Raw genomic sequence first — 24,958 nt, forward strand, 5'->3', positions numbered from 1 at the left:
AGTCTGGTCATCAGGCGGTTAACTTCTCCAGCTATTGTGGGTTTCAGTCTCTATGAGCGCTCACAGGATAAGGCTCAGAATATTACCTATAGCCCTTGAGAAGGAACTAAATGCCCTTGACTATGCTTAATGACCAAACTATTATTATTTGGGCTCCTTTCTTTTTCTTTGTGTCTGCATGTTTACTTCGATAGTTAAACTTATTCTTTTGCGGAGGTTTTTCCAGACCAAAGGCAGGCAGGTGACTTGGGGTGACAAGGACCATCGGGTCCCGCTCTGTTCCTATTGCGTCTTCATTACACCCAGAGAACTTTGCATAGTGTCTTGCACCTAATGGCAGATTCATGAGTACAGTTTGGAAAAATGAGTCCTTTCCGAGTTCCAAGGTGGCCATCTGTGTGGTCTATACTAAGCTGGAAGTCCTTGAACTACTGTCTTCATATAGAGAGGATGTGCCAATGTGTGGTGAGGACACTCCTTCACAATGAAGCAAGAGTCATATTCACCCGCACCAATGGGAGGTTTGACTTGATGGACTCAGCCAAGCCCTAATGGTGTTAAACCATTTTCAGCAACGCTCGCAGACCGTCCTGGAGGACAACACTGTTAATGCAGACATGCTGTCACTGTTTCAGATGTTAACTCTGACTGTCCTCAGGGCTTGTAAGTTGTTCTTTTCCCCCAATTTCCTTTGACCAATATTCTCAAAATTTTGTCTCTTAAAAAAAACTCCAACTTTCTGGTTTGTTTGCTCTCCTTTTTTTCCCCCCCAGTGTGTGTGTATGGTACAGGTCATCTAGAGCAACCTCAAATTTCCAGTACCAGAAAGCTGTCTAAAACAGCCCACCTGGAATGCATGGTATCCGGTGTAACAATTTCTACCACATCTGTATATTGGTATCAAGAAAGACCCGGTCAAGCCATACAGCACCTGCTGCACATTTTCTCTAACAACACCGTCAAAAGGGAATCAGGCATTCTGCTGAGCAAGTTTGAGGCACACATGACCCCTGAAACTTCTACATCGACCCTCACCGTTCACAACGTGCGGGAACAAGACTCTGCCACCTACTACTGTGCCCTCTGGGATATGCACGGTAGAAGACATTAGAGCCATGCCATTCAATAAATGGTCCTTGGGTTCTCATTCACTATTGTGAGTTAGGAAACCACAGTTACCACCTGTATGCTTCTGTGCAGTTTTCTAGGTAAACTTTCATGTGGGTGACTCTGCGAAGTCGCCAAATCCCACATTTTCTTAAAGAGGAAGCTTTGTGCTCTATAACACAGGGAGCCAAGCCAGATGCTTTGTGATGATCTCGGGGGTGGGGTGGGGGGAGGGGAAGGAGGTTCATATATACAATTATACATATATTATATGTAATGTATATATGTATTTATATATGTATAATTATGTATACATATGTATAATTATGGCTGATTTGCATTGTTGTATGGCAGAAACCATCAGAACATTGAAAAACAATTTTCCTCCAATTAAAAACTAAGTAAAAAAAAGAAATATCTGCAAATAACTAGGCTCTTGTTTTTGGGAATCATCTTGCTCTCTCCAACAGGCTTTCTCAGGGCACCCATGTTTATTCATCTGAGTCAGCCTCCACAACACACTATTTTATTTTCTGCTGAGATATATACACCATACTATCTGTGACTCCTTTTTAAATTTAATTCATTAATTAATTTTTGGCTGCACCACATGGAATGTGGGATCTTAGTTCCCCGACTAAGGATCAAACCTATACTCCCTGCAATGAAAGTGTAGAGCGTTAACCACTGGAACACCAGGGAAGTCCATGTGACATCTTTTGTATGATTTGCATGTCATTACATTTTTTTTTTCTGATCCACTTATCTCCTTGGATTAAAATTGTGGATATTAGATTAAATGTTACTTATTCAGCCTGGAGGCTAAAGTGTAACACACACAGGATGATCTAACCACAAGCAGGGCTGACTGCAAGGATAAATATATCAAATGCATGCCTGGAATGATGATATTTGATTTTGCACAAAGCTGATATAAATGCTGCTACTTACTGAGTCCAAGTCAAAGTGTACTTTGGATTGGATCTTGGGGAGTAGTTCATTTTCTGCACTACTGAAGATTCCACCTATCCCACAGTAAGTGTTTGACCAACACTCTGAGCCAGGCATTGAGCATCGCAGACACTGAAGACGTCATATGCTCTGTCAGATCTGGAGGTCATTGCTGTAGCACCCCGCTCTGCCACTGGGCTGCCAGTCCCCAGTGAAATGATAGCCCTCAAATTAAATATTAATACATCTCAGGGTTATAAATCCCTCAGGAATTCCGGTAACTTCTAGCTCAGCTCATGGTTTATAATTTGTGTTGTTTTGCTGTGACAAAACAAATAAGATCTTGTTCTTCAAATGTCATTTTTCTTAGGTAAAACAGATGAAAGTAGATTTGCTCTGGTTAAAAGAATTGAAGGATAAATATGGTTTGATTTCTCAAATAGCTCTTACGTTTTCTGATTTTTCAATAGAAAACAATTATCTGTCTACACAAAGGGCCTAGCCAGGTGGTGAAGACTTTGGTCTCTTGCATCAGAGAGACCTAGGTCTGACCTGGGCTCTGGCATTTACCAGCCATGTGACAAGGAGGATCTCTGCTATAGTCCATTTCCTCACCTATAAAGCAGTGGTCCTTGTAGAGCATCGAAGGTACAGTAACACGCACACACCCCAGGGCTGTGTACCTAGGGCTTAGCACCACATTGGTCATATGGGGCTAACTTACAGCTTAAAGATAGATTAGTGAGATACAAAGAAAACCCTATGAGAAGCCGTCTCAAATCAATTTCAATATAAGTTTTCAATCATGGGTCCCTAGTACACTAAGGGTGCACACAGGTGAGAAAACAGTGGCTTCCTCATGGACCAACAAGCCCTATGTGGGTAGGGGGAAACACGTCTATATGTGGAGTCACTTACTCCTCCTGCTCTTCTTTAGACCAAAGTGAGTTTCACTAAGGACACTGGCCACACATATCAAAGGCAAACCAGCCAGATGCAAACCAGCCTGATTCATAGAACACTGAAAGCACTTTATAAGGATCAACAGTACTGAAGACAGAAGTGGCTCAAGTAACGTCTGTTGAAATGAGGTCTATATTTCCATTATTATTGGTGTTTGCATTACCTAATGGGTGGATAGAGATTTTCTATAGATGGATGCTTGAAATCTCCTGATGATTTTGATTTAACTTCTTCTTATACCAGAAGCGGGTGATTCATAGAGACTGTAAGTAATAGAACCAATGTAGTATTATCAAATTAATGCTGAATATGAGAGCTGAAGAACTGATATTTTCAAATTGTGGTGCTGGGGAAGATTCTTGAGAATCCCTTGGACTGCAAGGAGATCAAACCAGCCAGTCCTAAAGGTAATCAACCCTGAATGTTCATTGGAAGGACTGATGGTGAAGCTGAAGCACCAGTACTTTGGCCACTTGATGCAAAGATCTGACTCATTGGAAAAGACCCTGATGCTGGGAAAGGAGAAGGGGGTGGCAGAGGATGAGATGGTTAGATAGCATCACCTACTCAACAGGCATGAATTTGAGCAAACTGTGGGAGATAGTGAAGGACAGGGGAGCCTGATGTGCTACAGTTCATGGGGTCACAAAGAGTCAGCTAGCAACTGAAGAGCAGCAAAGTCTAGGAAAACCTTAAAAGTCAGTATTTACTGTAACATATCATGTATTACCAATCCCCACACATACTAACACTGTGGGAAAAGTCATGTGTATTCCCTAAGAGTCAAGTTGGAAAAATCACAATTCTGAAAATTGCTAGGCCCACCTGGAAATCCATATTGACTCTTTTGACTTGAGTGACTTTACTTTCAACCCCGAGAATGGGTTTGGAAAATTAGCCCAAGGTAGAGGAAAGGGCATGGCTTTGTAGTGATCACGTCTGGGGGTTGGGATCATGGATAATTGTTTTCTATGTCACTACTGTGACTCCTATATTGTCTAATAGAAAACTTTTATTACTTTTGAATTTTAGTTCAGAATTTATTTTTAAGAAAAACTCACATATTTCATAATATTAAAAATACCTCAGAAACTATTGAGCACTTGGAGACAACATGTAAAAACTGATGGTTAGAAAGTTTCCATCTTGACCACTTTTTCTCCCCACCTCCTCCAGCAGCTTTTGCTTCTTTACAAAATAAAATCTTATTTTCTCTCCTGATTCCCAGTGAGCCTCTCTGGCAAGTGAGAGACCATGTTAATGCTCAGGGTGGTTTATTGGGCTTAGATGTCTTTCTTCCCCTTATTATAGACACTATAATGTACAGATAGTGCCAAAAATATGCAACCTTTTTCTTCTTCTTCTTCTTTTTTTTTTTGTTTGGCCATGTAGCTTGTGAGACCTTAGTTTCCTGACCAGGGATCCAACTCAGGCCCTCAGCAAGAAGTCTTAACCACTTGACCCCCAGGGAATTCCATGCAGTCTTATTAACCCTATGCTACTGAGAGGGTAACAGGTAGGAAGGCCAGGGGTCTCCAAATGGAGGAAATAGGCTACAAGTGTCACACATTTTTTTTTTTTAAATCTCTCTCCTAAGCAGCAGGAGGAAACAAACTAGTGATATATTTTTTCCCCCTTCTCTATACAAATTTAAAAAGAGGTTTCTCTTAAAGTACTGTGTTACCGTAATGACGTTTGGTTCCACCTGAACTTAACTTTTCTCAAATTTTGAGCTAACCATTTTGAGCTTTCCATTTTTCTTATGGAAATGTTTGTCTTAAGCTATGTTAATGTACTATGCATTTATCCCAAACTCTTCCCACCTAAAGGCTCAGAACTGACTTGACAAACCAGTATGTTATCCTCATACATTGTTTTCCTAATCCATGTAAATGGAACTATTTATATGGTAATCTGCCTTTATACAAGATTCAAGTCAATCATTTTATGGCCCAGGATAACTCACCTTGTGTCAAGATTATCTCAAAATGCATCTTGAGGGTGAGGGACCTGGTGCCATTCTGTGAGTTTTTAGACATTCGTTTCTTTCATTAACAGACTGCTGCTGCTGCTGCTAAGTCGCTTCAGTCGTGTCCGACTCTGTGCGACCCCACAGACAGCAGCTCACCAGGCTCCTCCGTCCCTGGGATTCTCCAGGCAAGAACACTGGAGTAGGCTGCCATTCCCTTCTCCAATGCATGAAAGTGAAAAGTGAAAGTGAAATCACTCAGTCGTGTCCGACTCTTAGCGACCCCATGGACTGCAGCCCACCAGGCTCCTCCGTCCATGGGCTTTTCCAGGCAAGAGTACTGGAGTGGGTTGCCATTGCTTTCTCTGTAACAGACTGCTAGTAACTATATAACATCCAGCTAAAAACTAGCAGGCGCGTATTCTTTCTGCCCCCTTCTGATGTCTATGTCAGAAGCTTTCTTTATCTCTTTTATACTTTAATAAAACTTTATTACACATAGGCTCTGAGCAATCAAGCCTCATCTCTGGTCCCGGATTGAATTCTTCTCCTCCAGAGGCCAAGAATCCTGGCATCTTTCGTGGTTCAGCAACAACTTTTCACTACAACGTCATTGCTCTCTTTACTTCTGTTTTGTCCAGATGCAGTGATGAGCAAGAATTGTACACTTCACTGCACAGGAAGTGTTTCAGTCTGCAAGGCTGCTGGCACTCCTATTGCCTGAGAACATGGCCCTCTACCTCTCACAGAAGGTTGCTAGAAAATCAGCCTCATGGGATCTTCACCTGAAAGCCCAAAGAAGATAGACTTTCAGCTTTGACTCTGTGAGGTGCCCTTCTTTGGGGCATGGATTTCTCAGTCAGTTCAAGGACATGAGGGGATGCTAAGGGGCAAAAAGGATGGACTCTGTTGATGGTTTTCTGTTTTCTCCTCAAGTTCCACTCTTCACATTTCTCCAACCTGCCCTTGATGCAGGAGACTAACCCCTATGAAGTCCACTAACGGCCACCTTCACTCGTTGCTTTCCATTTAATTTTGGCCCAGCTGGAATTTGAAATTCAAAGAAACGAAGACTGTGTCACCTGGCCAAAATATTCCTTCCTTGGGCACTAGGATTTCGAAGCCCTGAGAGGGAAAAAAAAAGAAACACATGTTCCTCGCTATTAAGTTTATCAGTTAGAAAGTACAGAATTCAATGATACTCTCTCAGCACCTGTCTGGTTTCCTGTTTTCTTACTGAAGGAGCAGGGGTACATCCTGTTCTGTTAAGGATGGGATCTTAGTGGCTTTTTGGAAAGTGAAATTAAACAAACTTGGTGAAGCCTTCTTCCTGCTCTTCAACCTGTATTACTTATCTGGGGGGCAAAGATAACCCTCTTATTTGAACATCTGTTTGATTTCTTCCCTTTGCTCTTCCAGATTGACTCTCCATTTCTCTTAACTCTCCTTTATGCCTTACAAGTCAGAACTTCATGAATTAGACTAATGGTCTTATTTCTGGTTGCTGTTTGGTAGGCTGGAAAGTGGGAGAAGAATGAGGTCAGGGTTCCCTCCTTGACAGTGACCTTGGATTGACTGCGTTCTCATCCAGTAACCAAATATAGTGACATCTAACTCATAGCCAGAAGGTTTAAGTCCAAGAACCAAAAGATGAAGGTGTAGGAGGACCTTCTTTTGATACTGATTAACCACATGGAGGGGTGCGTTTCCTTTACTAAAACCCTGGGAGGCTGTTTCCTCCTCCTCCTGTTCCTCTTTTCTATCTGCTCCTCATCCTTTTTGGGCACTCAGCCTGGGTAGACAGGACGTATGGGTACAAATATTCATCTGTGAATATTGCTCTGAGTATGCACATTTGTTTCTCTATTTCTTAGATTTGGTTAGGATTTTTTCCCTAGTGGCTCAGACAGTAAAGAATTTTCCTGCACTGCAGGAGACCCAGGTTTGAATCCTGGGTCGAGAAGATCCCCTGGAGAAAGAAATGACAACCCAGTATTCTTGCCTGGAAAATTCCATGGAGAGAGGAGCCTGGCAGATTACAGTCCATGGGGTCACAAAGAATTGGACACAACTGAGTGACTAACACTTTTTTTTTTTTAAGTAACTTCCAGTGAAATAAGTCAGACAGAGAAAGAGAAATACTTTATGTTATCACTTATGTGTGGAATCTGAAAAGTAAAACAAAAGAATATAACAATAGCAAGACTCTCAGATATAGAGAACAGGCTAGTGTTTACCAGTGTGGAGAGGGAGGTGGGGAGGGGGCAAGAGAGAGGTACAGGTTTAAGAGACACAAACTACTATGTACAAAATAAAGAAGCAAAAGCACAGAGAAATAGAACTATTGTTTTGTAATAACTTTAAATGGAGTATAATCCATAAAAATACTGAATCACTATGTTGTACACCTGAAGATAACATAATATTGTAAATCAACTATACTTACTTCAATATAAGTATAGTTGATTTACAACATAGCTACCCATGCCAGCAAAGAAAAACTAATCTTCTATTTCTTGATTATTTTGCTTTTTGTTGGAAATGCTATTCCAATTGAAGCAAAGGAAAATATGTAATTTAATAGCAGGAAGGAACATGTATTTTCACTGTAGAGTATCCAGATATAACTTTTCATATACGCACAAATGCTGATACCAAATCAGGAGTTTGAAGATCAGATATTTACTTAAAAAACAACAACAACAAACAACTGTTTTCAAGGTCAGTTATGATTAAAGAACTGCAACCATAGAGTTTGTAAAATTCACAGAAGAAGATGAAATGAAGACCTAATATAATAGCCCCTGGGAACCTTAGAGTACCATTAGAGCCAAGAAAATGAGCACAGACACCCCTTATCATGACTGTGACCACATCCTTCCCAACGTGGAGCAGCCTTGGTCCTGAGTCCAGACCTCAGCCCTGACTAGACCTCAGCCTCAGCTTGCAGCATTTCCTGTGCTTCTCAGGTCTACGCCTTATATCAGAGAAAAGAGGAAAGGGAGCCTGATGGCTATCAACTGTACCCCTACAGATGTTAGTAACCGTGCCTCTAAATGTCTGCTTTGACATCATTTTCTGTTGATGTGGATTCCTATTTAGAGACAATGAGTGTTGAAATGGTCTGATTATCTCAGAGAGATAGAAGACAAGGTGCATTATTTAATTTCCCAGAGATTTTCAGTCACTGTGAAGAATTCAGGCCAAAGGTACTGACAATGAACACAACGGACTTGATAACCATTTAGCTCCCACTGGCTGCCAGATAATTTATCATACATATTCAGAAGCTCATGTGATTATCATTAAGAAGAACCCTGCAAATAAGTGTGTTTCATGGAAGAAGGAATTTATGCTTAGAGAGGGTAGTTATCAGCCCAAATAAATAGTCCATGCTGCTTCAATCACACTATTGGGCCGCCGTGAATCCCTTCGTGTTCGTTAACTCTATAAAGACATACTTTGGCATTTGTGAGCACATGGGTTGACGCAGACCTGTTGCCCTAGCTAGCGGAGCTTCTCTGGACATAATGAGCAGCCACTCAAGAAGTCATGGCTTGAAGTTCACGTTGGGGCACCTCTTAAAGAGTTCTGTTTCTGTACACTTTTCTCTAGGACCCTTCTTCTTAGTGGAGAACAAAAGTCTAAGAAAATCATCTATCTTCTGTGTTTTGTGAATTTACTTTACCAAGAAATATCATAGATGGGATACATAATGAAGGCCCCGAACTCCATGCTTGGACGTAAATAAACAATCATAATAATATGCAATGAGGATAATGTTTTGGAAATTTATAATCAGCATATTTTTATTTTCCTAAATGAATCAAGTTGCCTATATGTCAGGAAGCATTTAACAAGAGGCTTCCTGTGTGTTGTTTTGGATCTGTCAGGAACCCTCTAGCCTTTATTAATTCATGAATATTCAGGAATTAAGAGGAGAGGCACGCCTTTCCTGGGGCTGAGGAATCCAGGCATTTCTCATTATGGTGATAAGTACCCTCTTCCTCCTTATGAACCATACAGTAAAAGGTGATTGTTGGCAACTCTCTCTTTGATAGGGATCCGTCTTGTTTTATAAATCTGGAATCTTAATCTTTGTCTTTGCTGAGAGTAACCACCTTGTAAGACAGTATATATGCCCACACCATGTTGATTAAAACACCTTTGCTCCATCAGAGCTTTGGTCCCCGTGTCTTTCTTTCTTTCTCTCTCTCTATCTCTCTCTTTCTGGCTGATTCCCTGGAGTGCGGAAGCCGGCTGCATAACCCAGGGAATGTTAGCCTCTTTCCTTCTTTCACTTTCTCATCGTTGACTCCGGACCACCAGATTCCAGTCTATTAAAGGACCAACACCTGTTGTCTTTCTTCTACTGAAACTAACCCATGAGATTTGCCACCCATAGAAGGTGACAGTGGCTGTGCCCAGAACAAGCTCACTTTTGCTTCTTTTATTTTGCCTATTTTCCCCAGATTTATTGAGGTACAATTGAGGTACAGGATTGTGTAATTTTAAGCAATGTAAGATGTAGAATCAATAGTGGTATGTTAAGTTCTGATTCTTACACTAGCTAATTCAGAGGAAGGGACCAAATCCCGGAGACCAGCAGGGCAAAGAGCTAGAAGCTGATGAGAACACAAGGGGGATGAGAGGATGACTGTAAGAATTCACACTCCTCCTGTGTGTAGTGAAACCATCCAGGGGATGAGAGGAAGGGTGAGAGAGAAACAAAAAAGATAAAGAATGTACTCAAAGGGACTGAACTAACCTGCAAGGGGCCATTCTAAAACAGTGGAAGCTATTTTAAATTGGTAATTAGTGCCTTCTTTCAATGTCAAGATGAGGAGATACATCAATTATACACAACAATGATGCTCCCACACCTCACACATGCACAGAGTGGTAGCGTATATATGTTCTACCACTGACCTCTACTCAAGGTGTGTAGAGATTTGGAATCCCAACCCATGCCAGCCTCCCTTTACCCAGAGGATCAGACTATGTTAGCCTCAGGATAATTCCTTTTTCTAATTCTGCATGGGGATGTGTCTTTTTTTAATAAATAAAGATGACCTTTATGTGCTCCTAGTTAGGAGGTAGTAAGTTCATAGAATCATGTAGACAAGAAACGGGTTTTAAATAAATAAACTCTATGAAACTTCCTGATCCTAAGGCATGAAAACGAGTCTAGGTTAAAAAGAATGATCAAAGAAGATGGCAGAGTAGGAAAACCCTGGGTTTTCACTTCCTCCCATGGGCACAACAATATTATAACCATTTACAGAGAAACTGTTGATGAGAAAGACCCAAAGACTATCAAAAAAGATCCTCTACAAATAAAGATATAAAGAAGAAACTACAGCAAGATGGATAGAAGGGGTTAAGGAACAGTATAAACAAGACTCATAAGCCAAGAAAAGTGACCTACATACAGGAGGAAAATAGCAATTGCAGAGTTTCTCCCCAAGAAACACAAGTACCACGCCCCAGATAGGGCTCCCCAGACTGGGGATCCTGCCCTGGAATGACCAGACTCCATAGCATTTGGCTTTGAAGGCTGGCAGGGCTTACTTTTGGGAGAGTCAGAGGTCTGTGGGATATAGACACCCCGTTCACACAGACTGCACACAGAATCTCACAGGGCAGCCACAGTAATGTGAAAGGAGCCTGGGTCAGAGTCACCTGCTGATGTGGGTGAGCTTCCCGGAGAGGCAGGAGGCGACTGGAGCTCCCCCACAGGACATGGACTCTGGCAGCGGCCGTTCTGGGGAACTGGTGCTGGCAGCGACCCTGGTGCTGGCAAGTGTCACTGTGGAATCCTGCCTCTAGTTTATTAGGGTCTGAGCCCATAAGGCTCTCAGCTGACATGGCAGGAGAAAATCTACAGGCAAGAAGAGAGTGACATGATTTATTTAAAATAATTAAAAGAAAAAATCTATAACTAAAAGCACTTTATCTAGAAAAAGCTTCCATTCAGATATGATGGGGATATCAAAAGTTTTAAAGACAAGAAAAAGATAAAAGAGTTCAGCGCTGCCAAATCAACTTAAAAAAGTAAAACAGGAACATCTCTACATAGAAAAGAAAAGGCCACAACTAGGAATATGAAAATCAAAAAGGAGGAATCTCATTGATAAAGGGAATATACACTAAAAGTGCTAAGTCAAGCACATATAAAGCTATGAGGAAGGTTAAGAGAGAGTGAAAAGCAGTGAAATTGTCTACATCCACAATAAGAAAAAGAAATGCAAAAGAAAAGGACACAAAATAGGTAAGAAACAGTAAATGGGTGTGTGGAGTAAAAATGAAAGGTTGTTAAAATGTGTTTGATTTAAGAGGCAAGCAACTTAAAATATTCTCTAAATAGACTACTACATATAAACTCATGGTAGCCACAAACCAAATATCTATAAAAGATGATATGTGAGAGAGAATGGAATCCAAACACAACACCAAAGACATTACTAAATTCAAAGGGAAGACAGCAAAAGAAGAAGGAAAGAACAAAAGTTAACCATTGAATAACCTTACAAAACAATTATTAAAGAAAAGGCAATAAGTACATACGCATCAATAATCACTTCAAATGTAAATAGAATAAATACTCCAATCAAAGGGTATAGACTGGCCTTTAAATATATTTATAATTCATAATATCAAGTTAATATTTATATATTCCAAGGGGGAAATCTAGAAGTTAAGACATCATAATGATAGCAGTTGTTGGTCTTGGTAAAACGATCACAGGTATGTTTAATTATCTTATTGGTGTATGAGTGCTTTACAATGTTGGGTTAGCTTCTGCTAACACAAAACAGGTAAGAAACAGTGATTCAGTAAAGTGAATCAACTATATGGATCACAGGCATTTTAATTTTCATCTTTACCTGTTTCTCTGAACTTCTTCAATGAACATCTTTCCCAGCACATCCCACTTAAAGAGCTGGGTGACTTTTGTTGAGTCACATTGCTCCTCTGAACCTCATTTTCCTGATCTATAAAATCAGAACTACCAACACCAATATTATGTGATTTCTGTGAGAAGAAAAACTTTTAGATAAATAACCTAACAAACAGACAACGTTCATTAAATATTTGCTACCATAAAAGTCAATGTTTATTAAACACACAATATTTGAAAATACTAAGCTGAGAAAAATACTAGCTCCTGGGCAAACAGAAACCATTTTCATTCTATAGAAATCAAGACTCCTCCATGGCTCCCTCACAGTCATATCAAATAATCCTCCAGAAACCACTAGTTTTATCTTAAGATCAGCAGAGCCAATGAAGGACCAGAGGAAACAGGAGACTCAGGCCTGAGGAGCCTGCAACCAAAACTAACAGCCCAGGGACACATTAGTCTGGCTACTTCCTTCTCCTCCCCCTATTCAGCCATGCCCTCTTACCACTGACTTGGGGCGTCCAGCCACCAGGTCCCCACTTTCCTGCCTTCACTTTGAGCACACAGCCCAGCAGACAGGATGTCACCGCTGGAAGCATTCACATTTTTCTCCTTCTGGGCTTGTGAGTCACTCCCTGATTATTGCACTTTAGCTGAATGAGCAAAGAAATTCTTGGATATTTCTTACATTATCAGAAGTTCATTAGAAATTCTCTTCTTTTACTTGCAGCTGGACTTGGGTTATCAAAAGTGGAGCAGGCCCAGATATCCCTTTCCACAGAAGTAAAGAAAAGTATTAACATACATTGCAAGATAGAGAGCACAAATTTTGAATCAGAAACTGTTTACTGGTATCGGCAGAAAAGGAATCAGGCTTTGGAGCATCTGGTTTATGTGACCTCAACCACAACTGCAGCTCGAAGTCAAGTAGATGGGAAGAACAAAATTGAGGCAAGAAAAGATGCTCGAATGTTCACTTCGACCCTTACGGTAAATTTCATAGAAAAAGAAGATGTGGGCATTTACTACTGTGCTGGCTGGAGCTCACGGTACTAGAGCTGTGGCGACAACCCACACAAGATCCCCTCCCTGGGTCTGTGCCACCCACATCCTTCCCACCAGCAGCAACCAGTTCCACACCTGGGCTCCCCACCTCATCGGCAGCACTTCCTGAGCTTTCCAGGAAGTCATCTTGGATCACACTTGCACTTGACCTTCAGGCTTTATTTGACACTGTATCCCAGTGAATAGAATTCTTGGGAATTCTAGGGACTGAGGGCACACAGACTGTGCCATCATTCATCATCTCCCAATCCAGAGACTTCTGCATGTGGGCCAGCTTCAGGTTTAGAAAGGGCATTACCATATTCCTTTATTATGACATATACTCAAGACAACAGGCTGCGATACAACTACTCTTGGTTCATCCTACAAATAAAGAAATAAAAACCTAGCAAACTGAATCCTAATAATCACCAAAGAAAAGAAATCCATGCTTCAAGAAATCAGAACTACCAACACCAATATTATGTGATTTCTGTGAGAAGAAAAACTTTTAGATAAATAACCTAACAAACAGACAACGTTCATTAAATATTTGCTACCATAAAAGTCAATGTTTATTAAACACACAATATTTGAAAATACTAAGCTGAGAAAAATACTAGCTCCTGGGCAAACAGAAACCATTTTCATTCTACAGAAATCAAGATTCCTCCATGGCTCCCTCACAATCATATCAAATAATCCTCCAGAAACCACTAGTTTTATCTTAAGATCAGCCATCTTAAGATACTGTGTTCTAGATCTTAAGTTCTAGAACTGGACTGTGAGATCACACTGAAAAGTTTAAGGATTGCAATTCTTTAAGTGAACATTAGACTATTAAGGATAAATTAGGGATGAAACAAGTGCCCTCTTTTTGAGAGGTATGGGTAAAAGGATTCTGCCAGCATGATATCATCAGAATAGAACTCTGTGTCACTGGGGTGCTTAGATGAGTTCATCATCTTTGGTTACTCAGATCCTGCTTGTGAAAAAAAGATAAAGTGGGACTTCCCTGTTGGTCCTGTGGTTAGGACTTCATACTTCCACTGCAGGGGGCACAGTTTTGATCGCTGGTTGGGGAACGAGGATCCGTCATGGGGTTGTTAGGTAGTTAGACTAGGAAAAAGGAGTCCAAAATGGCAGTGAATAAAAGACCAAGAGAGGAAGAGCCCACAAAAATGGAACACAAGAAAATCCAAGGACCAGAGTGAGAACCTAAAGGGCTAAAGTGTGGCCCCCTAGAAAAGAAGAGAGAATGCCTGCTAAGACCAGAAGAACTAGCATTGGTGTGTCTGAATGAATTCCCTATAAGTGTTCTCAATGCCTTGCATATATTAGGTCCTTTAAACTGCATTATCTGTAAGATTTTTTCTCTTATCATGAATATATTTGACTCATGAGGCAAATAAAGTACCGGATGGTTCAATCACTTGTCTAAACCACACAGCTGGTCCATGGCTAGTCGACAGAGTAGGAAAGGGACCAGGTCACCTAGCTCCTCTTGATTAATACATGAAACCACTTCTTAACTGAAGGGCCAGGCTTCCTTAGTGGTAAAGAATCTGCTTGCCAAGCAGGAGACTCAGTTTTGATCCCTGTGTCAGGAAAATTCCCTTGAGAAGGGAATGGCAACTCACTCTAATATTCTTGCCTGGGAAATCCCATAGACAGAAAAGTCTGGTGGGCTATAGCCCATGGGGGTCATAAGTCACACAAGATTCAGTGACTAAACAGCAATAACAAATTGAAGGACAATGAAAGGATAGATCCATTGTTCCCAGCACCACTAACGAGGTTGTTCTGAGCATCATAGAACACTAACTGACTCATGTTACCATTAGGTGCTAAAGCATGTGCCCAGGATTGGAATAGTAGGTATCTTCTCAGAATAAGTAAAATGTCAATAAATTATCTATTGGCTTTTCAATGTAAAACAATACAAAATTCTTATTTTTTATTTCTAATAGTAGTATCTGTAGCAGGTTTCTTGGAAGAATATGGATATATGAGCCTTCAGCCTTTCCTCTCCCATTTCTGGTGTTCTTATACTTTGATTCACATCCTGAGCTATACTGCTTATGACCGTGACAGTTTTTTAGTGGAGAGACTGTTGCTAATTAGAGTCAACAATAAGATCTACCCAGGCCCCTGTGAGTTTCCCTGGTGGCAAAGAATTTGCCTGCCAGGCAGGAGATTGTCTGAAATGCATTGAGACAGGGGTTCAATACCTGGGTCGGAAAGATCCCCTGGAGAAGGGAATGACAACCTTCTCCAGTATGCTTGCCTGGAAAATCCCATGGACAGAGGAGCCTGGCGGGCCACAGTCCATGAGGTCACAAAACGTCAGACATAACTAAGTGACTAAACCACCACTACAGGCTCCTATATATGTTTTAAAATGTTTATTTTAGTATAGCTGATTACCAATGTTGTGCTAGTTTTGGCTGTACAGCAAAGTGAATCAAACATGCGTATCCACATATATCCTCTTTTTTGGATTTCCTTCCCCTTTTCGGCCACCATAGAGCATTGTTTTTTCTGTGATACAGGGTTCTCATTACTTATCTGTTTTATACATAGTCTCATAGTGTATGTATCCATCTCAATCTCCAAATTCATCTCCCCTTCCCCCTAGATGTCCATGTATTTGTTCTTTACTTCTGTGTCTCTATTTCTGCTTTGTAAATAAGATCATCTCTACCAATCTGGGTTTCCCTGGGGGCTCATATTGTAAAGAATCTGCCTGCACTGCAAGAGACTCAGGTTCGATCCCTGGATCAAGAAGACCACTTGGAGAATGGAATGGCTACTCACTCCAATATTTTTGCGTACAGAATTCCATGGACAGAGGAGTCTGGCAGGCTACAGTCCAGGGGAAAGCAAAGAGTCAGAAACAACTGAATGACTAACAATTTCACTTTCATGCCAATTTAAGAAAGATAGTTTTAAATAAATTGACTGTGAAGTTTCCTGGCCCAAAGGAAAGATAAAACGAGTCTAGATGAAAAGAATGATCAAAGAAATTGGCAGACTAAGAAGAACCTGAGCTCATCTCCTCCCATGGGCACACCTATATTACACCTATTTACAGAGAAACTGCTGATGACAAAGACCCAAAGACTAGCAAAAACGATCTTCTACAAATAAAGATATAAAGAAGGAACTACAACAAGATAGGCAGAAGGGGCTAAGGAACAGTATTAACAAGACTCATAAGCCTGGATAAGTGACCCACAAACAGGAGGAAAACAACAATCACAGAGTTTCTCCCCAAGAAACACAGGTACTAAGTCCCACATAGGGCTCCCCAGCCTGGGGGTCCTGCACTAGAATGACCAGACCCCATAACATTTGGCTTTGAAGGCAGGCAAGGCTTACTTTTGAGAGAGTCAGAGGTCCGTGGGATACTGACACCCCATTCACACAGGTTGCACACAAAATCTCACAGGGCAGCACAGTAATATGAAAGGAGCCTGGGTGAGATTCACCTGCTGATGCTGGTGAGCTTCCCGGAGAAGCAGGAGGCAACTGGAGCTCACCCACAGGACATAGATTCTGGCAGTGGCCGTTTTGGGAAACATGTTCTACCCCAGGGACACCGGTCCTGGCAAGTGTCACTGTGGAATCCTGCCTCTAGCTTGTTAGTGTCTGGACACATAAGGCTCTCAACTGACTTTTCAGGAGAAAATCTGCAGGCCAGAAGAGAGTATATATTTCAAAATATTTCATAAATAAATAAATATTAAATATCATTTCATTTAAAATAATGAAAGGGGAAAACCTAACAACCAGGAATACTCTAACCAGGAAAGCTTTCATTCAGATATGATGGAGATATCAAAAGTTTTACAGACAAGAAAATGATAAAATAATTCAGCCCCACCAAACCAGCTTTACAACAGATGATACAGAAACTTCTCTCAGTAGCAAAGGCCACAACTAGAAATATGCAAATTAAGAAAGGAAGAATCTCATTGGTGAATGCAAATATACAGTAAAAGTGGTAAGTCAAGCACATTTAAAGCTGTTAGGAAGGTTAAAAGATGAAAGGAGTAAAATTATCTATATCCATAGTAAGCAATTAAGGAAATGAAAAAGAAAGACACAAAACAGGTTAAAAAAACAGTAAACATGAGGGTGTGGAGTAAAAAGGAAAGGTTGTTTAAATGTGTTTGAGCTGAAGAGATAAGCAGCTTAAAATATCCTCTATATAGATTTCTACATATAAACCAAGCATCTATAATAGACACACACAAAAGATAAAGAAATCTAAACAACACTACAGACAGTAATTAAATGACAGGGACGACAGCAAAAGGAGAAGCAAAGATCAAAAATGAACCTTTGGAAAACTCCACAAAGCAATTAATGAAAAGGCAATAAGTGCATACATATTAACAATTACTTTGTTTATTTTACTCTATATTTATTTGGCTGTGCTGGTCTTAGTTGCAGGATGCCGGATTTAGTTCTCCATCTAGGGATCTAACCCAGGCTCCCTGCATTGGAAATGAGGAGCCTAAGCCACTGGATCACCAGGAAAGTTCCCTCTCTAATTACTTTAAATGTAAATAGAGTAAACGAACCAATCAAAAGACATAGAGTGGCTTATAAATATATTTATAATCCATAATATTGTATTGATATTCATATATTTCCAAGGAAGAAACCTAGAAATTAAGACACTGTATGATAAGGCTTGTTAGTCTTGGTAGTATGCTCACAGGCATTTTTATTTTCACCTTAATTCTATTTGTCTGAATCTCCTCAATAAGCATCTTTTCCAGCACGTCCCATTTAAGAGCTGGGTGACTTTTGTTGAGTCATGTTGCTCCATGTTTTTCCTCAGAAAAACCCCATTTTCCTGATCCATTAAATCAGAACTACCAACATCAATATCAATATCATGGGATTACTGTAAGATGAAAAACATTTGGAAAAATAGCCTAACAAATAGAAAATGCTCATTAAATATTTGCTACCATAAAAATCAATGTTTATTAAGCATGCAATATTTGAAAATACTATGCTAAGAAAAAGTGTTCATAAACTAGCTCCTGGGCAAATAAAAATCATTTTCATTCTACACAAATCAATACCCCTCCATGGCTCTTTCACATTCATGCCAAATAACCTTCCAGTGACCACTAGCTTCATTTTTGAGATCGGCATTGCCAGTGGGAATACCAGAGGAAACAGGAGACTCAGGCCCAATGAGTTTGTGGCCAGCACTAACAGCCCAAGGACCCACTAGACCATCTACTTCCTTCCCCTTCTTGGTTCAGGCCACGCCCTTCCACTGATAAGAGGCATCCAGTCACCAGGTCCCCACCTTCCTGCCTTCTCTTTGAGCACACAGCCCAGCAGACAGGATGTCACCGCTGGAAGCATTCACATTTTTCTCCTTCTGGGCTTGTGAGTCACTCCCTGATCATTTCACTTTAGCTGAATGAGCAAAGAAATTCTTGGATATTTCTTACATTATCAGAAGTTCATTAGAAATTCTCTTCTTTTACTTGCAGCTGGACTTGGGTTATCAAAAGTGGAGCAGGCCCAGATATCCCTTTCCACAGAAGTAAAGAAAAGTATTGACATACATTGAAAGATAGAGAGCGCAGATTTTGGGTTAGAGGTCATTCACTGGTACCGGGTTAAACTGAATCAGGTTTTGGAGCATCTGGTTTATGTGATCTCAACCACAACTGCAGCTAGAAATCAAGTAGATGGAAAGAACAAAATTGAGGCAAGAAAAGATGCTCAAACGTTCACTTCGACCCTTACGGTAAATTTTGTAGAAAAAGAAGATGTGGGCATTTACTACTGTGCTGGCTGGGACTCACAGTACTAGAGCTGTGGAGACAACCCACACAAGATCCCCTCCCTGGATCCGTGCCACCCACATCCTTCCCACCAGCAGCAACCACACACCAGTTCCTCATCTGGGCTCCCTGCCTCAGCCCCACCTCATCTGCAGCACTTCCTGAGCTTTTTAGGAAGTCATCTTGGATCATGCTTGCACATGACCTTCCAGCAGACCCCAAAAGCTATGCTCCCAAAGCTTTTTTTTGACACTGTATTTCAATGAATTGATATCTTGTCTGAGGGCACACAGCCTGCCACTCTTCATCATCTTCCAATCCAGAGACTTCTGTATGTGGGCAAGCTTCAGGTTGAAAGAGTGCATTACCATGTGCCATTATTACAACATATACTTAAGATAGAAATGCTGTAGTGTAAGTGTAATTGGCCTGTTTCACAACTAAAGAAATGAAAGTGTAGAGAATTTAACCATCATGATTAGCCTAAGACAACAAGTCCATGTTGATGATCTGGACTATGAGATCACACTGAAATGTTTAAGAATTGCAATTCTTTAAGTGAACACTAGGATACTGGGGGTAGACGAGGGATGGAAAAAAGTGCACCTTTTTTGGGGACGTGAGGAAAATGATTCTGCTGGCAAGATGTCATCAGAATAGAGCTCTGGATCATTGAGGTAGTTGGATGAGCCCACCATCCTTGGTTACCTGGATTCTGCTTGTGGAAGAATAGAAAGTGGGACTTCCCTGGTGGCTCTGTATTTAGAACTCACACTTCCACTGCAGGGGGCATAGTTCGATCTCTGGTTGGTAATGAAGATCCCTCCTTGGCTTATGGTGAGGCACCCCAGAAAAGAAGAGAGAGTATCTGCCAAGAACAGAAGAGCTAACTTTGGTTTGTGTGTGTGTGTGTGTGTGTGTGCTGTGTGAATGAATTCTCTATCAGTGTTTTCAATGTTTTCCATATATTAGATCCTTTAAGCTACACTATTTATAGGTTTTTTTTTCTCTTATCATGATACAGGTTTGACTCATAAGGAAAGTAAAATGCCGGGTAGTGCAGTCACTCGCTGACAAAAGTTTGACAAAGGTCCATCTAGTCAAAGCTATGGTTTTTCCAGCAGTCATGTATGGATGTGAGAGTTGGACTATAAAGAAAGCTGATCACTGAAGAATCAATGCTTTTGAACTGTGGTGCAGGAGAAGACTCTTGAGAGTCCCTTGGACTGCAAGGAGATCCAACCAGTCAATCCTAAAGGAAATCAGTACTGGATATTCATTGGAAGGACTAATGCTGAAGCTGAAACTCCAATACTTTGGCCATCTGATGTGAAGAACTTCTTGGAAAAGACCTTGATGCTAGAAAGATCGAAGGCAGGAGGAGAAGGGGACAACAGAGGATGAGATAGTTGGATGGCATCACCGACTCAATGGACGTGAGTTTAAGCAATCTCCAGGAGTTGGTGATGGACAGGGAAGCCTAGCATGCTGCAGTCCATATGGTTGCAAAGAGTTGGACATGACTGAGTGACTGAACTTAGCTGAGTTCAGTCCTTACCACAAATTTTATAGAAAAGATGTAGTCATTGGGTACTATGCTGTTGGGACCCACAGCACTAAAGATGCCAACACAGTGTAACAACTGCCTCTTCTGGGACTATGCCCCATCACAGGAGCAAAGTCAGCTACTTCCTGCCTGGACTTCCAGCCTCTGGCTCACCATCTCTACTGCCTTCTTGAGAATTTCAAGAGAAAACCTTGGCTTGTGTTGATGTATTAGGACTCACCTTGAGCAGCAAGCATTTCTGACCACGATGCTCTCAAATCTTCTTTCCTAATGAACTAAAGTCTCCTCTGCGAATGAGTGGACATGGGCTTTATTTATTATGTCACCATCCAGAGTTTTCCACTAACCATGAATAGTTCAGGCTGAAGAAAGGAATCATTGTGTACCAGGATTCCTAGGCATGGTACATATATATTACCACACATAATTATCACAGCTCTCCTGCATGGTAATCATTATCTGCCCATTTTACAGACAAAGAAATGAAAGCTTAGACAGTTAAAATGATTGGTCAGACATAAGAAGTCTGTGCTTTTTTAACTGGACTGCAAGGCTATCCTGAAAATTTAAAGATCATAATTCTATATAACAAACAGAATACTTGAGGTAAATTTGGGATGGAGCAAGTGTTTTTTTCTGTGGGAGGAGGAAGATGGTTCCTCACTTCACAGGCAGGAATGTGTCAGCATGATGTCATCAGAGTAGAGGGCTGAGCCACTGAAACCAACAGATCAACCCACCATATTGTGAGTAGGAAGAAAGCCACCTTGTATCTGCCTATAAAGAAAGAGAGAAGATGGTCCAAGAGAAGAACAGCTAATAATTTTGGGTGTGAGAGAATTCTTTATTAGTGTTTTCAATTTTTTGCACATATACATGAAGCCCCTTAACCCTCATGACAAACCGTGAGATTTCAGTTATTATAAAGCCAGCTGACTCATGAGGAAAATGAGACCCTAAGTGTCTCAGGAACTTGTTCAAGTCCCTCAGCTGGCACTTGGCAGAATAGGGTTGGATCCAGGGTGTGTAGCTCTGGAATCTCCTCCTCAATCTCAGGGGATAAAAAGCGTTATGCGTCGTTCCTACCTCCATAGAGAAAGCAAAACTCACCTTTGTGGCACACTCACTGGCACAATTTACTATTTTATGCTGAATCTTGTGAGCAGCATTTGAATCATTAGCAGTCTTCAAGGAATACATGAAATGCCAATAAGTTATCAATTTATTTTCCAAAGTATTTGAAAACAATAAAAATTCTATTGTTTTGTGATGCCACCTCTCAAATCATTGTGAAACAAAGGAGGGCTACTTTGCAATCCACACTTCTTATACCAGGCACCCCGTGGATATCACTTTGCATCTATGCCATGAGTATTCCCTTATTTATTTGATAATTTCCAAAGTCATGGCAACATAGTCATCCCCATGACCCCCTCTACTTAAGACTCCAGTTCCATTACTAATTCAAGGAGGCCTTTGAAAGAAAAAAAGGGGGAACTCACAGGAAAGACTGACATAGAACCAGTCTGTCAGCCTTTCTCCTTCTACCTCTGATGCAGGTAACCTTTTGTGATTGCCTGTCCAGTTAATTTCTATCCATCGGATACACTCAGTGCAGGCTGCAGTTGATTTCTTGAAACTAAATAGGGCATTGTTGTTTACCTAAACTTTGAACACAAGCTAAGGTAGAGACCCAGACTTGAGAGAAACAAATGATCTGAGAACATAAGCCCCTTTGAGACAGGAACTCGAAGACAAACTTGTCAACCTGCTTCTGCTCCCTTCTTCACATGATAGCTCATTGAGTAACCAAAAGCGCCCTATAAAGCAGTAATGGGATGTCCATAGTAGGGCCCTCTGTATCAGATCTTAGAGGAGAAGTCTCCAGCAGCTTCTTACATGTCAGGATAAGCAGTGAATAACAGGGAAAGATTTACACTGTGTTCAAAGGATAGAAAACTATGCAGCCATTCGTTTTCTGTAGTTAAGAATTCACCTTCCAATGCAGGGGACATGGGGTTGATTCTTGGTCAGGCATCTGAGATTCCACATGCTGTGGGGCAACTACAGAGCCCATGTGGCCAAAAATATAACTAAATGAACAAATTTAAAGTTAGAAATTTTAAAATAAAATAATAAAAGATATGTATGCAGGCAAGCTGCACCTGTGGAAAGTGAGGCAAAAGAAGCTTAAATAATTCAGCCCATGTCAGATGGGGTAAGTGGTATTGGAAATTGCTTAATTTTCTTTAGTTATTAAAAATAACTATTAATAATTAAAATAATATCACATAGATTATTGAAAACTATGTTGCTGGGGCTTCCCTGGTGCCTAGGTGGTAAAGAACCCACCTGCCAATGCAGGGTTCCATTGCTGATCTGGGAAGATCCCACATGCCGTGGAGCAACTAAGCCCATGTGCCACAACTACTGAAGCCCATGCTCCCTCGAGCCCGTGGTCCGCAACAAAAGAAGCCACCACAAGGAGAAGTCCACACGCCACAGCTAGAGGGTAGCCCCCGCTCTCAGCAACCTGAGAAAAGCCCGAGCAGCAATGAAGATGCAGCATAGCCAAAAATAAATAAACAAATAAAATTGCATTTAAAAAGCTGTGCTGCTTACAATCATAAGATAACCAAACAAGAATATAAAGCTAAACATGCAAATTCCGCTTAAATGTATATTTATATAAATAATACCCATCAATCTGATCTCTAGCTGTAAAAATGCAGAGAAATTTTCAAAGTAAACGATCTGTGCTTTTTTGGTCCTCTTTGCATCTTATTTTACCCATTTCCTTTAATAAACAACGGTGGCTTTTGGGAGTTACCACATTTACCAGCTCCACGTCTAAAAATGAGTCTGTTTGCCACTGTTCTCCTTTGTCAAATGGAGATATTCAGAACAGCTACCTCCCAGGATAGTGAAGAAGATTAAATAAAATAATTGAGAACATTTAGAACCATGCCTGATGAATAGGAAGCCCTCAATACATATTAGATGTCATATTAATTTTAAGAGTTATCACTGCATATTCAACAGAATGTTGCTTTAAAAATATCCCTACATGTGACATAATGCTCATGAAACTGTTCTTAGGTCCAGGTTGAGTAGCAGCTGATTTCCACGGACTGCTCTGTCTCAAAGATCCACAAGTAATTGCAATGTAGTCCCTTTTTGAAGGCACCCAGATCGTAAACAAAGCATGATTTGTCTGAATGGTAATTTGCATGGTGACATCTCAATTAATTAAAAAAAAAACCTCTAAAGTATTCCAGTGCTTGCATATTAAATCATGTCAAGAAGATGTTCTTACGTCTGATGGTTTTCTGTAGCATTACAGAAAAATAAAGGTCAGGTTCCATACACGAGTCCTGGATCACCAACCATTTACAGAAAGACAGACATCGGGAAAGAACACAGCAGGGATGTCTTCCTATTTCTGCAGCAGCGTTACTACGGTATGAAATTTCAGTGAGATGAGCTGAGCGGCTGTGAGAGTAGCTCCACCCTCAGGTATACGCATTCATCTCTGGGTTGTCTGTTCAGATCATGATCCTTCTCTTAAACCACCTGCCCAGGACTTAGGGGCAGGAAACCCCTGTGAAACCACAGCTGCTCATATCTGTTGCAGATTATGAAGAACCCCAGACAACCATACCACCAGATCCTCTTCTGGGACACAAGATCCAGGCCCACTCCCCTGCCACTGGCCTGAGACTTCCTGCCAACAGACCTTGCCTTTTATACCCCCCCCGGGAGTCAGTCTGGTGACGAGATGGCACTCCTGGAAGCTGTTCTCTTCTCCTCCTTCTGGTCTTGTGAGTTGCCCTCTCAGTCATTTCAGTCTACAGCAGAGACCAAGAAGGTCTTTCTTGTTGCCTCCTCACATGTCTTTTGTTTATGGGGATTTCTCTTCTTTGCTTTCAGTTGGCCTTGGGCAATTAACATTGGAGCAACCTGAAGTATCAGTTACTGGAACAAGAGAAAAGAGTGCAATTGTGTCTTGCAAGGTATTCTCCAAGGACTTTAGCAAAGATTACATCCACTGGTACCGGCAAAAACCAGATCAGGGTTTAGAACATCTACTATACGTCTTAACAGCCTCTGCGCAAAGTCACTTAGGAGGGACGAAAAACAAGTTTGAGGCCAAAAAAGATGCTTCCTCTTTCACTTCTACCTTGAAAATAAGCTTCTTAGAGAAAGAAGATGAGGCCATGTACTACTGTGCCGGCTGGGTGTCTGCCCACAGTGTGGGAGTTCCTTGGATAACACGCACAAGAACCATCACCAGGTCTGTGCTCACCACATCCTCAACACAGAGGTGGCACAGAGGTGGCAGAGGTGGGAGCCGCAGAGGTTGCAGAGCTGGGAGCCCTGCCTAAGCCTCCCACTAAGGAAAGTGCGTCTTGTATGATTTTTTTTTTAAACTATCCAGAGATTACTTGCAAGTTACATGGCTCAGTCTCAAAGAGGAAATCACCAGAAAACCCACTGGTGATATTGCATCTTATATCAGCACCACAACACTGATGCAATGTAATATTCACGTTTTCCACATTAATACTAGTAATTTAAGATGCAGTGGGATAAAATGACTTTTTAGACCCTAAATCCCATGTCCCTTCAAC

At 41.0% G+C, this 24,958-nt stretch overlaps 1 gene segment (V, D, J or C); it reads left to right on the forward strand.

Annotated features, from left to right (window-relative positions):
• Positions 1-582: 582 nt before the first annotated feature.
• The window catches only part of LOC136170830 (T-cell receptor gamma chain C region C10.5-like), a 49,118-nt gene continuing 24,742 nt past the window's right edge, over positions 583-24,958 (forward strand). Inside the window, 2 exon segments of the C gene segment in view lie at positions 583-663; positions 774-1,097. Of these exon segments, the coding sequence occupies positions 618-663; positions 774-1,097 (370 nt within the window).

This window comes from Muntiacus reevesi, chromosome 6 (assembly GCF_963930625.1).
Source record: "Muntiacus reevesi chromosome 6, mMunRee1.1, whole genome shotgun sequence".
In the NCBI taxonomy this organism is placed as follows: domain Eukaryota; kingdom Metazoa; phylum Chordata; class Mammalia; order Artiodactyla; family Cervidae; genus Muntiacus; species Muntiacus reevesi.